Genomic DNA, 19,462 nt, shown 5'->3' with positions numbered 1-19,462 from the left:
TAACGCTAGGGAAGTCCCGCTTACTTTAAATATAGTCTAAATCTCTTCTAAAAGATTTCACACACTGGCACTTAGCCAGTTTTCCCTTTGTTGCTGTTTTTCTTTTTTTTTTGTAGGAAGGCACTGACTGAGGTTGAGTGAGCCCTTCTCCCGTAAGATAAGTGAATCTATCACGACATTCTCAATTGTGGAAATTAAAGACAAAATGCTCAACCACACCCTTTCCATGAAACAGTTTTACAAAGTGGCTTTTTTTTTTTTTTTAAGCTTATGTCTTTAAGACAGTAACCTCATTGTCTCTCTTAATAGCAAAAAGTATTTGAGTTTTCTGATCTCATATAAAACATGTAATATATGGGCATATTACTGTCTTATACATACTAAGCACTCAGTAATTGTTTAATGAATTGAAATGTAATTACTAGTAATTTCCCCAAAATTTATTATAAAATATTGGCAATAACCCAATGTTAAGATCAATTCTCTTATCAGATCTCTGGATGTGAAATCAAAAGCAAAACCACTTATGAGGGGTTCAATGTGTCTAGGAAGCATTGATTCTCTTACATAAAGCCCCTATGATTTTATTCTAATTTCAGAACTCCAAACTGGCCCTATTAACAAGGAGGCATTGTTCTGAATCATTTAGTCTTTAGAACCTCTTTTGCAGATGAGGAAACCAAGACTGAGAATGTACAAGGTAATGCAACAGGGCTAGGAACCTAGGCTACCTTCTGCTTTACCTCATTGTCAACAGAAAAGTGAAGGCTTGAGAGGAAAGAGGCAGCATGTAACGCTAGGCAGACTTCAAAAGGAAAGAAAAGAAAGATGGATAAAGTGTTAGAAAGATTCCAGGAAGGAAGACAATTCATGGAAACAATTAGGAAAGATTAGTTGTGAAGAGAAAGGTGAATAATACTGCCTTCTAGAGATAAGTCCAGAGATGGTGACACTTCCAAACACGGCATTTGATTTACTCTCTCCCCAAATTGTTATGCAGTATTAAAAATTTGTTCCCTTTGTTTAGACTATTGATAGGATAATCTGAATTTATAGGTAGAGAAATATAATAATAGAGCATAGCTCAAATAGTTTAGAATTACTTTCTTTAATAACTAACAAATGTGTCACATAAGTCCAGTATAACATTTTTATTGGCACTTGAAATAAATGTATTACTCACTAGTCGATGTGCCAAAAAGAAAATCCCCACCCTATTTCCACCCCCACAGAGCTACAAATGATTATTTATTAAGCAGTGACAGAGTGACTTGGAGTGCAAATCAGAAGTCATCGTGGTTATCTGTGTTCTTAAAGATTAACTTATGGATAATTTAGGATAAATAAAAAAGGTTGTCAGTGTAAAAAGTCACATTAAAAAACAAACTCAACTTCAATTCTGGTGCTTGAAATTGTAGCTGGCTTCATTAGACTTTTATATATCCTGTTTCCTATATTTAATGCATATAATTAATTATGGTATTAGCTTAAATACCTTCCACAGGAAAGTTTTCAAAATTTAGAGTGTAGCCTTGCTTTACCCATCATTTATCTACTCATAATGTTTCCTGGTCAAACCGAGGTGGTCTCTCTCTTTTGCTTCTTTTTAGGTGTTCTTAGAATTTTAAGCATCCTGTGCTACTAACCTGGAGGGAGGTAAAGCTTACATGAAAGTATTTAGCTAATGTTTTTGGCTTAAAAAAATTCTTTCATACTATTCTGGGCCAAGCACTATGTTAAAGGACCCTAGAAATACCCTAGAAATATTTCAGATACCCTAGAAATACCGGTGTAGGAGTTTCACTGCCAGGATAGAAGTGTAAAGAACAGCATGGACATATTCTCCAAAGAAGCAAACCTAGAGAAAGCTATAAACACACAACTTTACTAAAAATCCTTGCAAAGAGTCCTAAGGGCTCAGAACAAATGAAAAAATATTTATTCAAAGAAACCTACAACAACTCAGTATGTGGTCAACAGATGGGGCTCCCTCTCCCCTCAGCTCCCAAGTAAGGGTTACCATATCTCATCTCATCTAAAGGGCAATCCTCCAGCTTTTCTAAGGCCGTCTGACTCTAAGCTTAAGTGGCTAAATTCTGATGAGTGTGGCTGAAAGGCAGAGGGTTCTCTCCTTTCATTGAGCTCATGGGATGAGGGCTTCACCCCAGGAATGGCAAGGCCAGACACTAAGGCCCCGATCTTCGTTATGCCAGCTCACTCATAGGACTGGAAGAACAGAACTGTAAGAAACAAACCCAAAAGACCAGAGGCTACTGCCCCACCCAGCACTCAGAGGAGTGGCTCAGAGATTTTGTCCAGGGAAAGAAGCAGTCCATAAGAAAGGAGTTTCATTCTTCTCCCCAAAGGAACTGACTTCATTTGAAAGAGAATGTGGAGAAAATCAAGCCCAATGGCACTCTTGAAGAAAACATTTCCTCTTAATTAGGAGCAACAAGCTAAACTGTAGGCCAACTAGTTCACCAGAGAAGCAGGGAGAGACAGCTGAGAGGGACTGTCCCTTGGTCAGAATATGCCTCAAAAGATGGCCTCAAAAACTATCCCATCCAAATTTAATTCTATCAGACTGCTGAGTAATGCATATGCTCCAGGGCATGTCAAAAAAAGATCAAGCAATCAACCAGTATTGGTGGAACCTAAGGGCTGGGTGTCCTGGCAGAGGGCATGACAACCCACTCCAGTATTCTTGCCTGGAAAATCATCATGGACAGAGGAGCCTGGAGGGTTATAGTCCATGGGGTTACATGACTGAGCAACTCGGCACAGCAAAGCAAAGCATGGGCTGGGTGTAATACCAAATTAGGCAGCCAGCCTATTAAGAGATATTAGAAAAAGAGACAGTCAGAAAAAGAGAAAGAGACTGCAGGTTTAGCCCTGCTAAAACCACTGCCACACCAGGGTGAGTGTGTACATGCCTAAGACTGCACTCTCTGAAAAGTGACATCAGGGGCTCCACACTTTGGGGGAAGCGGGTTTCAGTAAAATAGACCAGCCAAGTCACTAAACAAATAAAAAAGCAAAGAGCAACAACAGCAGTTCCTTGTGGGGAGGGAGAAAGGAATCCCTTTCCACAATAGCCAGTTTTTAACAAAAAATTATGAGAATTGCAAAGAAATGGGCAAGTGTGACCCATACATAGGAAAAAAGAGTAGGCAACAGAGACTGTGAGAGGGGCCAGATGTTATTTTTAATAAATACTTTCAAAGATGCCACTATGCTGCTGCTGCTGCTGCTGCATCGCTTCAGTTGTGTCCGACTCTGTGCGACTCCATGGACTGCAGACCATCAGGCTCCCCCGTCCCTGGAATTCTCCAGGCAAGAACACTGGAGTGGGTTGCCATTTCCTTCTCCAATGCATGAAAGTCAAAAGTGAAAGTGAAGTCGCTCAGTCGTATCCCACTCTTAGCGACCCCATAGACTGCAGCCTACCAGGCTCCTCCATCCATGGGATTTTCCAGGCAAGAGTACTGGAGTGGGATGCCATTGCCTTCTCCGAGACGCCACTATAAATATGTTTAAAGAACTCAAGGAAGGTATGAAGAAAATGTTTCATCATAGAGAATGTCAATAAAGAGGCAGAAATCATAAAAAAAGAACCAAACGGAAATTATGAAATTAGAAAGCACAATAATTGCAATAAAAAATTATAGTAACTAAACAGTCAACTTGAACTAGAAAAAAGAATCAGTGAAGATAAATGGATGAACATTATGCAACCTGAAGAAGAGACAGAAAGAAGAATGAAGAAAAACAGAAAAAAATGTTGGATACTTTTGGATCCACCAATACAGGTGTAATGGGAATACCAGAAACTGAGAAGAAAAAGAAATAGAAAAAACATTCAAAGAAATCATGGCTGAAAATTTCCCAAATTTGATGAAAAACATTACACATCAAAGAAGCTCAATGAACTCCCCCCAAGTAGTATAAATAAATACAGAAACTCAAACACATACATATCATAGTAAGAATGCTAAAAGACAAAGAAGAAATCTTGAACACTTGTACAAGGAAGCCCCCAAAGTTCAAAAGCTGACTTATCATTTAAAAAAAACCATGAAAACTAGAAAGCAGTGAGACAGCATATTCAAAGTTCTAAAAGAAAAAAATCCTTGTCAGCCTAGAATCTTATATCTAGAAAAACTTTCTTTTAAAAATAAAGGCAAAACAAAGACTACCAGGTAGACAAAACTTAAAAGAGAATTGCTAGCAATCCACCTTATAAGAAATACTAAAGTTCTTCAGAGTGGAAACAAGTAAACCCAAATTGGAATCTAAATCTTTAAGAAAAAACAAAAAGCAGTAGTAAAGGTAATTATATAATTATAAAAACCAATATCTTTCTTCTCCTTTCTTTTTAAAAAAGCAGTTATTTGAAGAAATATATACATAACTGTACCACTGGGTTTGTAACTTATAGAAATGTATTATATTTGAAAATAACAGCACAAAGTGGGTAGGTGCAAAGAGTTGTACTGGAGTAAGGACTCCAACACCAGATGGTAACTTGAACCCATAGGAACAAATGAAGAGAACCAGAAATAAGAAAGTTAATGACACATTCTATAAACTTGATGGTCATCTTTTCTGTTTCTTTAGTAGACACAGAATTACATAAAGCAATAATTAAACACTGTATTGTTGTTAGGTTTATAATATATATATAGATGTAATATGCATAACAATAACAGTATAAAGATGGAAGACAATGAAATAGAGCTCTACAGGAATGTTTCTGTATCTCACTGAAATTGCTGCTACTGCTAAGTCACTTCAGTCGTGTCCAACTCTGTGCGACCCCATAGACGGCAGCGCACCAGGCTCCCCCGTCCCTGGGATTCTCCAGGCAAGAACACTGGAGTGGGTTGCCAAGTTAGTGTAAATCAGAAGCAGATTCTTGTAGGTTAAAATATATATGGTAAGCCCTAGAAAAACTGAAAAAATAACTCAAAAATGTGAAAAATCATTAGATTTTTTAATATGAGACATATAAAAAATTAAAATGACAGATATTTCTAATATTCTAATAATAAACTAGTAACACTGAATGTGAGTATATTAAATAATTCAATCAAAAGACAGATTGTTAGACTGTATATTATTATTAATTCATATTTGTAACTGTGTGACATTAGACCGAGGTTGGCAATCGATAGCTTGGCAATTGATAGCTTGGTGGGCTAACTCCAGGAAATCACCTGTATTTGTAAAGTTTTACTGTAGCACAGCCACATCTATTAATTTATGTGCTACAATGCGCTACAGTGGCGGTGTTAAAAAGTTGTGACATAGACCATATGGCCTGCAAAAGCTAAAATATTTAGTATCTGGTCCTTTACAAAAAGAGTTTGCTGACATAACTAAAGGAAACCCAGTGTGGAAGTTCTTCTTTAACTGATTCTGTTTCCCAGGACATTAAGAAGCAAGGCCATTATTTAAGAATGAGATCAAGAGAAAGAGGTCTTAGAAGTCTGATTGAGAAGTAAAAAGGTTAGTGAATATACCAGGGACATGGAATAGAACTGGTGGAGGGCGCTAGGCATGGCACTGGAGGCGAGTGGCAAGTAAGCATACTTTTTTGTGTGTGTGAAAGATACCTGCATTCTAACCAGTGCTTATAATGAATTATCTGAGCTTCAAAGTTGATTCCAAAGGTACAGGAACATTTTTTGATCCCAACTAATTACCAATTAATAAAGTTTTACTACTTTCAAGTACATAAAATTAAAATTAGGTTTACACCACTTCTGTCTGTAGTTTTAGGGAGGTTCTCCACTGAGTTTGTTCTATAAAAGGAAGACAAATGGTTTTTAATGAGCTATCTTATAAAAGAATGAATATTCCAGAAATTATACCCCGCCTCCCTCATAGTAAAGCACTGTAATTAAGTCAAATAATCAGAGTAAGAAGGGACTTACATGCTAGATAAAATAACTAATTTTAAACCAGGAGAAAAAGTTTATTTTACCCAGGAAGAAACAATTTAATTACAACAAATGCTGCCCTACTTATTCTCAGTCTGTAATCTGAAAATTATACCGTATTTGTCAAGGGAATGAAAATACTCAGATAATGCAGATACAATGGACTTTACAGTACTTCTTTTCCCTGAATAGCTAATTATATTTGACATATACTGGGACAGATTATTATTACCACCGCTACTACTAAAACATCAATATTTTAAGGAATTGTGCAATATATCCTTTTTGAAAGCAAATATTTTATCAATTTGCATTTTCATAGTTTGTCTTACTATTTAAGAGATGCATACAGTTTGGTTTGGTTAGCAAAAAAATTTAGCAATCCATTGAGCCAACTGATGGTCTTTAAAGATGAACTGATGTGAAAGGCTACCGTAAATAAACAATCAGGTAGTATGTCTGTCACTTTCCTACAGTTTTTTTTTTTTTTAAAGGAAACTAAAACTAACATTTATTAAACACCTCTGTCTGCCTGAGCACTAGGCTAGTAGTGAAACATGATCTATGTTAAAAGAAGTACCTATTATCCTATCCATTCTCTACTTTAGTTCTAACACTTGAAGCCTTAAATTTAAATGAGGGATATTAGAAAAAAATGTCTTGCTGTGGCACTTAGGTTAAAATGTCAGACACCAATTCCTTCCAAAAATGTATGGTTGAGTAATTCTCAGAAAAAAAGAACGACTCAAACCTTGCTGCTTTGGTGTAACCAAGAGCTACTAGTGCTACTAATAATATTCCTCACGCTGTTCTTCTTTTCCATAATTTTCTTCTTTGCTTGATGTTTACCTTCTAATAACTGTGTGTCAATTGCATCTAAATATGGTACTAAATAAAGCGAGATTTAACTACTGTGCTGCTGCTGCTAAGTCTACTACCGCTGCTGCTGCTGCTAAGTCGCTTCAGTCGTGTCCGACTCTGTGCGACCCCGTAGACGGCAGCCCACCAGGCTCCCCCATCCCTGGGATTCTCCAGGCAAGAATACTGGAGTGGGTTGTCATTTCCTTCTCCAATGCATGAAAGGAAAAGTGAAAGTGAAGTCGCTCAGTCGTGTTCGACTCTTAGCGACCCCATGGACTGCAGCCTACCAGGCTCCTCCGTCCATGGGATTTTCCAGGCAAGAGTACTGGGGTGGGGAGCCACTGCCTTCTCTGAAGTCTACTATATTGCCTGCTAAATTAGGCCTGACTTTTCTTCGCTTTTATAATCTGAATATCATTATTTTGATTTTGAAAAAAAACTCATAAAGAAATGATGCATTACTTCTTTAGATTGGTATGAGAAATTATATGCCAAATGCCATTCACTTTCATTCCATCCTCAAGAATGTTACACGCAGTACATGTCATATGTTCCCAAAAGTACACTACATAAAAAATTCTAATGTGCTTTGGGCTTTCCACACTACTCTAAATTTTCTGCTTTTTAAAATTTACATTTAAAATATTTTTCCTGTTTTTAATAAATGATTAAAAATTTTCACATTTTATCTATACTCTGCATTCTCTAAAATATTCTCAAATTAATAATTTCTACATAATGATATATAACTAAAAAAAACTAAATAAGAAAGTCCTTACTACATAATAATGGAAAGGGAAGACACAGACTTAAAGAAAGCTACTGTTTATGAACACTTAACAAATTCTGTAGATTTACTGTGACAAATGAACATACTTTTTTAAGTGTCAAAGAATATTAGATAAAACTTTTATTTTGAATGTGATTTACATAGGATAGGATCAAACTTAAAAATCCTTATAATTTACTGCTTGATCAAAATTAACATAAAAATATAACAAATTATATTTTCAATTCAAACTGACAAACCACTTTTTAAAGAAAAGCATTCTGCTCTATACTATCATAATTCTTCCTACAGAGTACTGGCAAAGGTAGTTACAGTGTGTCACAAATAGTTAAAAGCAACATTTTTAGGTAATTTGAATAAGGAACACATACATTATTCAAAACAAATATTAGGGTTATTTTCTCTGAAAAGTTAGCTTGCAGATGAAAAGAAGAAACCCAAATCCACATACTGTAATAGCCGTCCTCTTCAAAATCCTACTATTCCATGTAGATACTTCTTCCATTAACGGTATATGAGTTGGATCATTTTCTCGTTCATTTTGTAACTAATGTTTAGTATGGAAAAAAGAAGAGTTAATGTACAGTATACTGAAAATAAAAATATCTTTGATTTAAAAAGTATCAAAATATCCATGTTAATTCACTTGATTTAGATGTAACCTAAATGCAAGATTCCCATGGAAGATTTAAAGTCTTAAAAAATAGTTTTTCCTTCAACCAGGATCCAATTATAGTAGATTATTAGTTTTATATTAAAAGTAAATGCTTCTACAGATGACTACATTTTAAAATCAAGTTTTTATGTCAAGAGATAAAGTTCCTTTAATGTCAAAGTTTCTGTTTCTACCTTTAAGGAATGACAATCATTTTTTTTCCTTCTGTATTAAATATCAACTGACTTCTTACAAAAAAAAGCAAACCATTCTTATAGAATACCTACAATACATGAAATTCAACAAAAACTAGAAGATTCAATGCTAATGCTAGAAGTATAACCCTTTATTTAAATATAGTTGCAGGAACAAATGTTAACAAAAATTTCAGTGTTTTTTAGCATTTTCCAGTGATGAAATTACATGACTCAGTCAGTTTCTAAATCTCCATATTAGAACTTTCTTGGTAAAGAAGTCTCCTCAACTTTGTGTGTGTGTGTGTGTGTGTGTGTGTGTGGTGGTGGCGGTGGTGGGGGGCGGGGGCGGGGGCCGTGTGGAGAAGATAGTTTGTTGGGGGAGAGGCAGAAGAGGGAGAACAAGCAGAAACCAGAAGATCCTTGAAAGATAAAAAGAATCAGGCACATTTATAGAGTGATATTTACTGGAAACATCCTGTGCTGGAGTGGTGACATAAATACTTTGAACCTTAGAAAAAATAACTACTTCTCAAATCTACAGTGTAAATATTTAATTAAAGAACCCTGCAAAATTAATTTTAAATTTATAGTAGAAGATGGACTTCAATGCCAATCTCATTAATACTGTATTCTTGGTCTAGCTTCCAAATGGCTTCATTCAGCAACAGATTCCTTTTTGACACTGATGCTCCATTTACTGAATCCTGAGACAGTCATTCCTTTTATTAACCAATTACTTAGAATGACCCTTTCTGACAAGAGCCTGTCCGTGTGTTGGTTTGAAAGAGAATGATGTGGTGTGAGAGTCTGGCCTTGACCTCTCCCACCCTCTCTCTGTTACCTCCATATACTTATCTATGATAGCTCATATGTTTCTTTTTTTAAAAAAATCCTTTGTTATTATTGGTAAACTCTTAAAATATTGTAACTTTAACAGGCATGATAGCATACTCCCAAACCTGGAAGTCCTCACAGTTTTTTTAATAAAATCTTATTTTCGTGATTATTGCTTGTTTAAGACTAAAAAAACCCAATGCACTAGCTTGCTGCAGAATTAAGACTTTCCTGCCCAAAGAATTATATCTGTTGTTATTATGAACCAATAAATATGTTTTCAAGGCTAGTCCTTATATAGAAATGTATAGATTCAAGGTAGAGGACCTTCCACTTAGATAAAGAAAGCTGAAAAATTTCTCTATAGGTATACATTATTAAAATAAATATTATTGTACCTGACTCAATTGTTTGTGTTTTAGAATCACTTACACTTGAAAGCAGTAATTTTTTCATCCCTTCAGGAAAAATCTGATCTCTCTAATTTCATTTTACTCCTCTATCTACTCTCCCTCAAAATGTTTTTAGTTCATCTTGGAGAAATCAAATAATTACCAATCCTGAGACAAAGAAGTCTTAGGGAATATCTTACACTAAACATGAAAAGTTGATGCTTTACAGAAAGTTTTACATAAATCCTTCCAAACTTCCCTTGGACCCCATGAAAAACACCATGCTAATAAGTAAAATCAATACCATTTCCCTTCAATTTTTCTGGATGATGGATATAATAAACATGAATGGTGCTATAATTTTCATGTTGTAATCAAGTTCAGAAAGTATAAAATCGTATTTTTGCATGAGAAGGTTTATTTGGGGAGTGGAGTGGATTAAAGAAACACAAAAGTAGAAGTAGAGAGCATAGTTAGAAAAGTAATGTGTAGCACAGTTGCCTGACATACAACAGGCACTCAAGTTTGTTGAATGAATAAATGTCAGAGATAACACAACTTCTAAGATGACTTTTTCTGGGAAGAAGTTATTGTCTACAAAAACTTGGAACTATATTGTTCATTTGCCCTATTTTACATGTTTTTATTCTCCTATAATTGTGCAGAATTTGCTTCAATTTTCTGCTCAGTTTTTAACAAGACTCCTTTTGACTGAACATATGTTAATAGCTGCTGCTGCTGCTGCTGCTAAGTCGCCTCAGTCGTGTCCGACTCTGTGCGACCCCATAGACGGCAGACCACCAGGCTCCCCCATCCCTGGGATTCTCCAGGCAAGAACACTGGAGTGGGTTGCCATTTCCTTCTCCAGTGCATGAAAGTGAAAAGTGAAAGTGAAGTCGTTCAGTCGTGTCCGACTCTTAGTGACCCCATGGACTGTAGCCCACCAGGCTCCTCCATCAATGGGATTTTCCAGGCAAGAGTACTGGAGTGGGGTGCCATTGCCTTCTCCCATGTTAACAGCTAGAATGACAAATTATCTGGAATATGTATAAAGTTATTTTGAGGAAAATAACCTTTTTGATAAAATATTAATGAAAATATTAAATGATTATGGGATGAAACCATGAAAATTTAATGCATAATCTGATGTTCACATCAGATATTTCACAAAAACTTTTTAGATACCAAATATATTTATTAGACTTGGAGAACTCAAAGTGAGTTCTTTAGTAAAGTTAAAGTGTTTTCCTTTATTGTCTACCTTCAACAGAGTTCTCTATTTTACCAGCTTAAATTTTGATATACTCAGTTTTCTTAAGTGGGGGAAAAATCACCTGTCCTTAAACCAAGATACATACTTCTATATGAGTACAGAAACAAGAACCAAAAAAAGCCTATACTCTTAAAAAGTTAAATTTAAAAGATATTGAGTTGGCAAAAAAATCCATGTGGGTTTTTCAGTTACATCATATGGAAAAACCTTGAATGAGTTTTTTGGCCAACCCAATTTTATACAAAGTCTAGAAAATAGAAGGAATATTTCATCTACAACCCTACCTCATTAACAGAGCTAATAAACCTTTAATTTTTGGTAATTTTTTAATATTTACACATAAATAAAAATTAGAAATACAACATTTTGTCTTTAACAAGTTGATATTTGATTTTCATTATATTTTTCAACTGGCTGCATACTATTATGACAAATGGCCATACCATAATTTATTAAATCATTTTCCTAGTATACTATACTTCTAGTACAAACAATTTTGGAATCATTCGACTAGTATTATTGAAAGATAAAAACATTTTTAGAGTCCTTGCTACATCTTGCTAAACTGTGCTTGAAAGCTGTTTTAACATCAGTCTTACATGAAAATATTAGTTTAGTGAACTATAACCAGTAATGAGTAGGGTAATACATTTCCTGCTAATTTATAGGATGAAAATGATGTATCATTATTCTTTCAGTATGCATTTCATTAATGACCAACAAAGTGTCTTTCCTAGGTAAATTTCTTTCTTTGGAAATGGTCCTTTTCCCATCTGTCTAGTGAGAACTTAAGTTGCTCTTGTCAGAATTGCTTCATTGTCTAACATGTGCTTAGTCAGTGGTGTCTGACTCTTTGCAACCCCATGGACAGTAGCCTGCCAGGCTCCTCTGTCCATGGGGATTCTCCAGGAAAGAATACTGGAGTGGGTTGCCATGCTCTCCTCCAAGGGATCTTCCCAACCCAGGGATCAAACCCAGGTCTCCCGCACTGTAAGCATTCTTTACCATCTGAGCCATCAGGGAAGCCCTCATTGTCTAACATACTGTGCTGGAAATAATTTTTCCCCTTTTAAATTTTAAATAGATACCTTCTGAATTAAGTCTTTTAGCTTGCAGACCTCTTCACTCAAATCTTCAACATTACTAACCAGTTCTTCACAAACTGAAGTAAAATTCCTGGGAGAAGCCCATTCTAGTACTATCTGTTAATATTTTCAAAAGTTACATTTTAAACAACAGGAAACAACTTTTCACAACTTTATATCCACAAAAGTTATACAATACTATGAAACATTAAATTATATAACTGAAAAGCATTTTTTAATCAGGGTAAATCCTGACACCAGAAGAACTGAGTAATTTTATACAAATAATTGAATCAGTTTCCTGAATGCATTTATTAAATACATGTACATGTAACTATGGAAACTAATATTAGTAATAATATTTATGGTGAATAAATAAAGTCATGAAGGTTTGAATAATGACATGATTTCCATATCAGTGTTATACAAAAATCATTGGAAAACAAATACATTAAATATTTTTCACTACATACAAATAGCTAAAACTAAATCACATGAAAAAAACAAAACAAGTTTTCTTTAACAGGTCACTTACACTTTCTCTGTTTAAAATTTCTTTCATTAAAAAATCCTTATATTGATATGATTTTTAATAATACTCAACACACTGTTTTATTTCAACTTTCACTTGGGTCTCCTGTCACTTTATATTTTAAACACTTAAATTCCTTTTAAAAACAAATGGTGAGTTTAGTACACAAATCAGTTTACTTTTTGGTCTGACTCATTTCTTTTCTTGAGGGCTGGAACATTAGTTTTTCAATTATTTCATATAAAAAGAAGTAATATTAAATAAATTGACTTATTTAGCTCTTGTATGATTCTGTAGAAGATACAGTTTTACTAGATCATTATTATTTACTGAATTATCATTAACTTATCTGTAGTTATTTGCATTTATACTTTTCTTCACTTAATAATTTTTGTAGAATACCTTGTGAGAATTTACAGGCAACTCGGTAATAATGTTCTGTACAGCTGTTATTAAGTGGCCACACTGTTTGTTTAATTTCAGAAGAAAGTTGAGGAACTCATCACCACTAAAGAGAGGAAATAAACAAATAGGAATCACTGATATGAACAATTTACTCCATTTTACTTAGCTAGTTATTCACTGTTGAGTCATAACATTTATTATATTCTTTAGAAAGTATCTGTAGAATAGTAAATTTGTATTAGCAGATGAAATAAGACATTAAGCATACAAAGGAAACCAAGTGTCCAATCTTGAAGATCTCAAAGTTCAGGATGAGAGGCAGACCTACTATTATAACCTAATTATTCACAGGGACATATGAAGAAGGAACATAAAAGTCCCAGTATTTGAGTGTCTATTATGTGAAGGCACTGCATTTGATTTTACATTTATTATTTTTTAAATTCCTTCCAACGGCTCCTGTAAGGTATATGTTATTAACAGTAGTTTACAGTTGAGATATCTAAAATTCAAGAGATAATGAACCTAGCATAAGTTGGAATGAGGCGTCTTCCTTGGTGGCTCAATGGTAAAGAATCCTCCTGGCAATGCAGGAGAAATAGGATACGTGGAGTCTGATCCTTGGGTCAGGAAGATCAGATCCCTTGGAGAAGGAAATGGTAACCCACTCCAATACTCTTGCCTGAGAAATCCTGTGTACACAGGAGACCAGAGGGCTACAGTCCGCAGGGCTGTAATAACAACATAACTGGGAATAGGGATTTAGTAACGTTTCAGAGAGTTCATACTTGAACTGAGTCTGGAGCTGAAAAATAAGCTTGTCAAGTACATAGGAAGAGAAGAGATTCTGGATGGAGAGAATAGCAGGTGTGGAACTATGGGGTTAGGAGGTCTCCAAAGTATAACTAAAGCACAATCATGTGAAAGTTGTAAAAAAAGAGGTTATATGGGATCATTTATTTAAGGAAATTTTGTGACATGCTAAGGAATGGAATATTATTTTCTGGATAATGTACAGTTACTAAGGGACTTTAAACAAGGAAGTAGAAAATCAGACTTCTGCATGAGAATTTATATGGGGTATGGTGTGGATTAAAAGGAAAACAAAAGTGGAAGTATAGAGAATAATTAGGAGATAGTTTAAGAAATGTTCAGGAGAATAAACCGAAAAACTTGGTGGACTGCATGTAAAAGGAAAGGAACGGTCTAGGGTGATTCTAACTTCCTTGGTTTCAGTGGAAAATGGCACTACCAAGCAGGGAAGTGAATTTGGGGGTGGGTAGTAAAGAAATAAGTGGGGTAAAGAGGAAACAATATAGCATAATAATTAAAAATATAGACTCTAGCATCAGGAAACCCTGAGTTTGAATACAGCTTCCATAGCTTTATGACCTCAGGCAAACCTAATCTTCAGCCAAATATTGCCATATCTCTAGAACTGAGATAACAGGACTGTCAGGAGGACTGAAAAGTGAAAGTCGCTCAGTTGTGTCTGACTCTTTGCAACCCCATGGACTATAGTTCATGGAATTCTCCAGGCCAGAATACTGGAATGGGTCATCTATCCCTTCTCCAGGGGATCTTCCCAATCCAGGAATTGCATTGCAGGTGGATTCTTTACTAGCTGACCACCAGGGAAGGAGGACTTAGGAGATACTATATGAAAAGCACATAGTATTTAATCTAGTACATAGATGGCATTCAAACAAACTTAATAATGTTGATGAGGGCAATGATATGAGTCATGTAGGTGCAGTGATCAGTAAGTAGTAGAAAATATCAGTCTTGCAGGTACTTATCCTGGGGTCCACAGACTAACTCATGAAGTTACAAAGAATTCAGGGATCTGGTGAACTTATATGGGGAAAGATTACATCTTTATTTTCACTAACCTCTAAAAGAATTTCAGTATTACCTTCAACAGTGAATATAGGCACAAACAACAGAAGTATTAGAAGTGTCTATAATTTGCTAACCAATGGAAATCAAAACAATGATCATGGAGAAGGCCACCAAGAAAAAAGATACATATTGTGAAGAGGGGCAAATTGATAGGGGTGTAAAAAAAGCTATCAAAGTAAAAGTAGCCTGAGAAAAAGAAAATCAGGAGTAATTTCTATTATGAAAGGTAAAGAATGGAACAGATTCAAGATGGAGAGAAAAAGTCAAGCATGTTAAATCATCAGGATTAATCCACTAGTTCTGACAATAAAGAGACATTGATGACTAGATTAGTTTCAAAGACAGAAGCCAACTTATTGTGAAATCTACAAAGAAACTAACACAAGCTAATAGAAAGGATAATAGGTAACTCAAAGAAAAAGAAAAAATGAATATTTAAATGGATAATAAACATGGAATTATAATAAAAATAAGACGTTATGTTCCAGTGGAATGACAAAAATTAGGAAGATGATTAATATCAAGAGTTGATGAATCTGCAAGATGACTTTTCTGGAGTGTTACTTAGTGGTATCTATTATAATAAAAACTCACACAAATTCTAATACAAAAGGACCACAGTTGAAATAAGCAAATACTATTATAAACAAAATTACATAGTCTTAATGAATGAAAGGCAAATATATACCTTTCTTGTGATGTATAATTTTCAGGGCTACTGAATATGGATAGGCAAGTTATAAAAAACACAACTTTTATGCCTCTTATCATCACTGTGTGAATGGAATGGATGCCCAGCCCCCACCCTAGAGCTGTACAACCTACATACCTTTAGATGGAATGCCTGATAATTTTGAGCTTATTTAAAGAATTCCAGATAAGCAGATATGGCATAGGTATGGAAGACTATATTATTTGATCAAATTGTCATGTCTCTTTCTACTGAGCGAGATACTACCAGGCCTCTCTCTGCCAGAGAATTACATTTCATGTCCCAAAGACATGAGGCTTGGCCAATGACTTGCTTTTGCAAATAAAATATGACTGGAAGTGACTGTGTCATTTTTGAACAGATGCTCTAAGAGCCACTGACTGGCTCTGCCACCTCTCTTTTCCCTTTGCCACAAGAGTGGCATATCTGAGGTGGGGCTGTTTCTCCAGCCTATTGGCAGAATAATAAGGAAGAGATTCACTGCAGCTGATCCATGATATAGATGGATCACATCATATTTCTGATCAAGAAATAAATTTTGTTACTGTAAGTCAATTTAGATTTAGAAGTTATTTGTTACTGCAGCACAAAAAGTATAAGTTGACTGAAACAATAGGCCACATTTAAAAATGTTGAAGTTAAGGATGTGGACAAAATATATACTTTATACAGTTTGTTTTGTATTTGGGTATAGTCGATTAACAGACAATGTTGTGATAGTTTCAGATGAACAGTGAAGGGAATCAGCCATATATAAAACTTGTATCCATTTTCTACCAAAATATAGATACTCCAAATGGAAGACCCATGTGCTCACTGTAGACTATCTGGAAAAATTAAAATAACCAATACTTTAATCACACAAATATAATGACTGGTATTATTTTCTTCCAGAATATTATAAGGGAACTAAGTATTCTCATATGCATACATACAACTGGCATTATAACTCACACTCCATTTTATATTTGTCTTTTCTATTACTATGAGTATTTTTCCATGACATTAAGTCTCAAAATAATTTAAGCGACAGAATAAAATAATTATATTGATGTAATGTAATCCAACCATCCACTTAAATATTTGGAGTTTCCAAGTTTGGAATAGTTATAAATCATAGATGTGAACAATGTATTTTTATGTGAAAATTTGCATCTATACAGTTTTTTTTTTTTGAAGGAGAAATCATTTTCTAAGCAGGCATAATTTTGAGATGCCTTTGATACATTCAAGTAGATATCAGGCTTGGAGAAAAGGTTTGGGCAGAAACTGCTGAAAATGTCAAGACATGGGTGAAACTTAGTTATTTCTGTTCAAAAAAATATCTCAAAGTAGTAATGAAATGGTATTTTTAAATTGCATTCTCTAATTCTGAAAACATACTAAGGCTAACTGTAGAAGAAAGTAAAAGTACTGTGCATGTGTATTCTTGTAACAGACTATAAAATTGAACACAGAGAAGAAAATTATTTTAAAACAAATCAGTAGCTAAATTGTTAAAGTCACATTACCAGAAGATTATAATCAATCAGTTCAACTTTTCCTGCTGTTAGTTTTCTTATGACTTGATGACTAATTTCTTCTTTAAAGAATGACTCTGAACAAATGGAAAGTAAAACCTTTTCCATAACAGCATGTAAACAAAGTCTGTGATTTAATAACAAGGTCAAATTCCTGAAATATATGTCTGCTAGTTTTATTTTTTAAAAAATTTAGCAGTTGTAATATGTGAACCATTCAGGATTCTATACATTCTTTAAATCTATTAAGCCTCACAGTGAAAATTCATAGAGGCAACTCTGACATCCTATAAATAAATTATGTTAAAATTTTAATTTGCAATTCAGTCATGTAGAACTTAGAATATTCCTTCATAGAAGCAATACATTAAAAAAGTAAAGACAGTGAACAAAAACATTCAAGGTTTTCTGATTTAAGTCATCATCACAACTGAAATCCTTCACAATGTACTTACATATTCAAGAGTTGTGGTTATTTTTAAACAGTGATGAGACATTATTTTGAATATAGATCATCTTGTTATAAGGAGGTATAGTTAGAGAAAGGGAAATAATTTTTCAGTAACATTTTTAAAGAAATCTGGATCATCTAAATTATTCACTAGAAGACTTCTCTGAATTCTAAAATGGTATGGAAACTTACTATTCCTGTGTTTAATTAATGTTTCTCATAGTTGCAATGTTAGTTTTAGGCAGGCTACACTAGTGATGCTACTCCTGCACTTTTATATTTTATAGCATATAACTTGGATGAACCTGATATATTAAAAAAAAAAAAAAGAAAAAAAAAAGACAAACAAAAATGGAAAAATACTCCAGGTCCGATGCATGAGGCAGGGTGCTCAGGGCTGGTGCACTGGAATGACCCTGAGAGATAGGATGGGAAGGGAGGGGGCAGGGAGGGTCAGGATGGGGAACACATGTAAACCCATGGCTAATTCATGTGAATGTATGGCAAAAACCACCATAATATTGTAAAGTAATTAGCCTCCAATTAAAATAAAAATTTTAAAAATGGAAAAATACTATATGACTACATTTAATTTATATAATGTTCATGATATAACATCTTTATAAAGATGGATAACAAATTATTGATTGCTAGTTTTAGGGATGGGGGAGAGGTGGGGGAGTTATGAAGGGGTAGTACGAGGTAGCCTTGTGGTGATGGTATGTTAAGTATATTGATTGCGGCAGTGGTTATGTGAAGCTACACACATGATAAAATTGCACAGAGCTACATACACACACACACAAATGAGCACAAGTATAACTAGTGAAATACAAATAAGCTATGTAAATTATATCAATGTCAGTTTTCTGGTTTTGTTAGTGTACTATAGTTAGGCAAGATATTAAGACCAGGTAAGAATGGGTGAAGAAGGGTGCATAGAACATTCCTATACTTCTCTGCAATTTCTTGTGAATCTATAATTAATTCAAATAAAAGTTAAAAAAAATCATTTAATATTGTGAAATATGTTAAAAAAATCAAACTATTATTTTCAAGATAATTTTAATTACTAATATTACTAATAATCAGTGCTTGACAAGTTTATAATATTAAAAAGGAACTTTATATATTGATAACATAATTTCATAAATCATTAAGGCTGAAAATAGAGCTGAGTTACATGAGAAATGCATTTTTATTGCCATAAGCAAAAATATTACTTTTAAATTTTCAACTTGACACTTAAATGATTTAAAGAGAGTAGGAGCTACACCATGAAAACTGCAAGATCTTTTAAATAGCTTGTTTAACAAAATGCAATGAAAAAATAAAACAAAAATGTTTCTATGTGAATTAAGAAAATGCACTGTTTTGCTTCTTGGTATTGGTAAAACCTGCCTTGTAAAGTACTTTCTATCTCAGAACACAGTATACAGCAAAATGAACTACCCATATCTCTGGAAAAATGATGGTATCAAGTAAAATAACTCAGACATTATCAAAATTCACCTGAAAAGGAAAGGTGGTTCTAAACAGTATTAATGTAAACCAATAAGTTAACTTTACCTGATTTCCAACTTTGCGACTTCAGGTAATTCTCCAAATTTTATCTCTTCTACTTCAAGTTCTTTAAGGGCAGCCATAATTTTCTGCTGATCTCTACTGGTAATTCCATTCTAAGCAGAAATGATTTCAAGGTGCAGTAAGGTAGTCATGAAGAAGTGAAGTGAAAGTTGCTCAGTTGAGTCCGACTCTTTGCGACCCCATGGACTATACAGTCCATGGAATTCTCCAGGCCAGTATACTGGAGTGGGTAGCCTTTCCCTTCTCCAGGGGATCTTCCCAACTTAGGGATCAAACCCAGGTCTCCAGCATTGCAGGAGGATTCTTTAACCAGCTGAGCCACAA

General features: G+C 34.5%; 1 protein-coding gene and 1 long non-coding RNA gene across 2 annotated transcripts in view; one reads left to right on the top strand and one right to left on the bottom strand.

Moving 5' to 3' along the window:
- The window catches only part of LOC129659163 (uncharacterized), a 122,440-nt gene that overhangs the window by 41,007 nt on the left and 61,971 nt on the right, over positions 1 to 19,462 (top strand). The gene's annotated exons all lie outside the window — the stretch shown is intronic.
- The window catches only part of ASZ1 (ankyrin repeat, SAM and basic leucine zipper domain containing 1), a 74,400-nt gene continuing 62,632 nt past the window's right edge, over positions 7,695 to 19,462 (bottom strand). The window contains exons 10-13 of the mRNA XM_055590296.1: positions 19,121 to 19,230; positions 12,964 to 13,069; positions 12,033 to 12,146; positions 7,695 to 8,140 (exon numbers count right to left, since the gene is read on the bottom strand). Of these exons, the coding sequence (XP_055446271.1) occupies positions 7,988 to 8,140; positions 12,033 to 12,146; positions 12,964 to 13,069; positions 19,121 to 19,230 (483 nt within the window). The 3' untranslated portion in view covers positions 7,695 to 7,987. The remainder of the gene's footprint in view (positions 8,141 to 12,032; positions 12,147 to 12,963; positions 13,070 to 19,120; positions 19,231 to 19,462) is intronic.

This window comes from Bubalus kerabau, chromosome 8 (assembly GCF_029407905.1).
Source record: "Bubalus kerabau isolate K-KA32 ecotype Philippines breed swamp buffalo chromosome 8, PCC_UOA_SB_1v2, whole genome shotgun sequence".
In the NCBI taxonomy this organism is placed as follows: Eukaryota; Metazoa; Chordata; class Mammalia; order Artiodactyla; family Bovidae; genus Bubalus; species Bubalus kerabau.
This window is presented reverse-complemented; position numbering and strand designations above follow the sequence as displayed.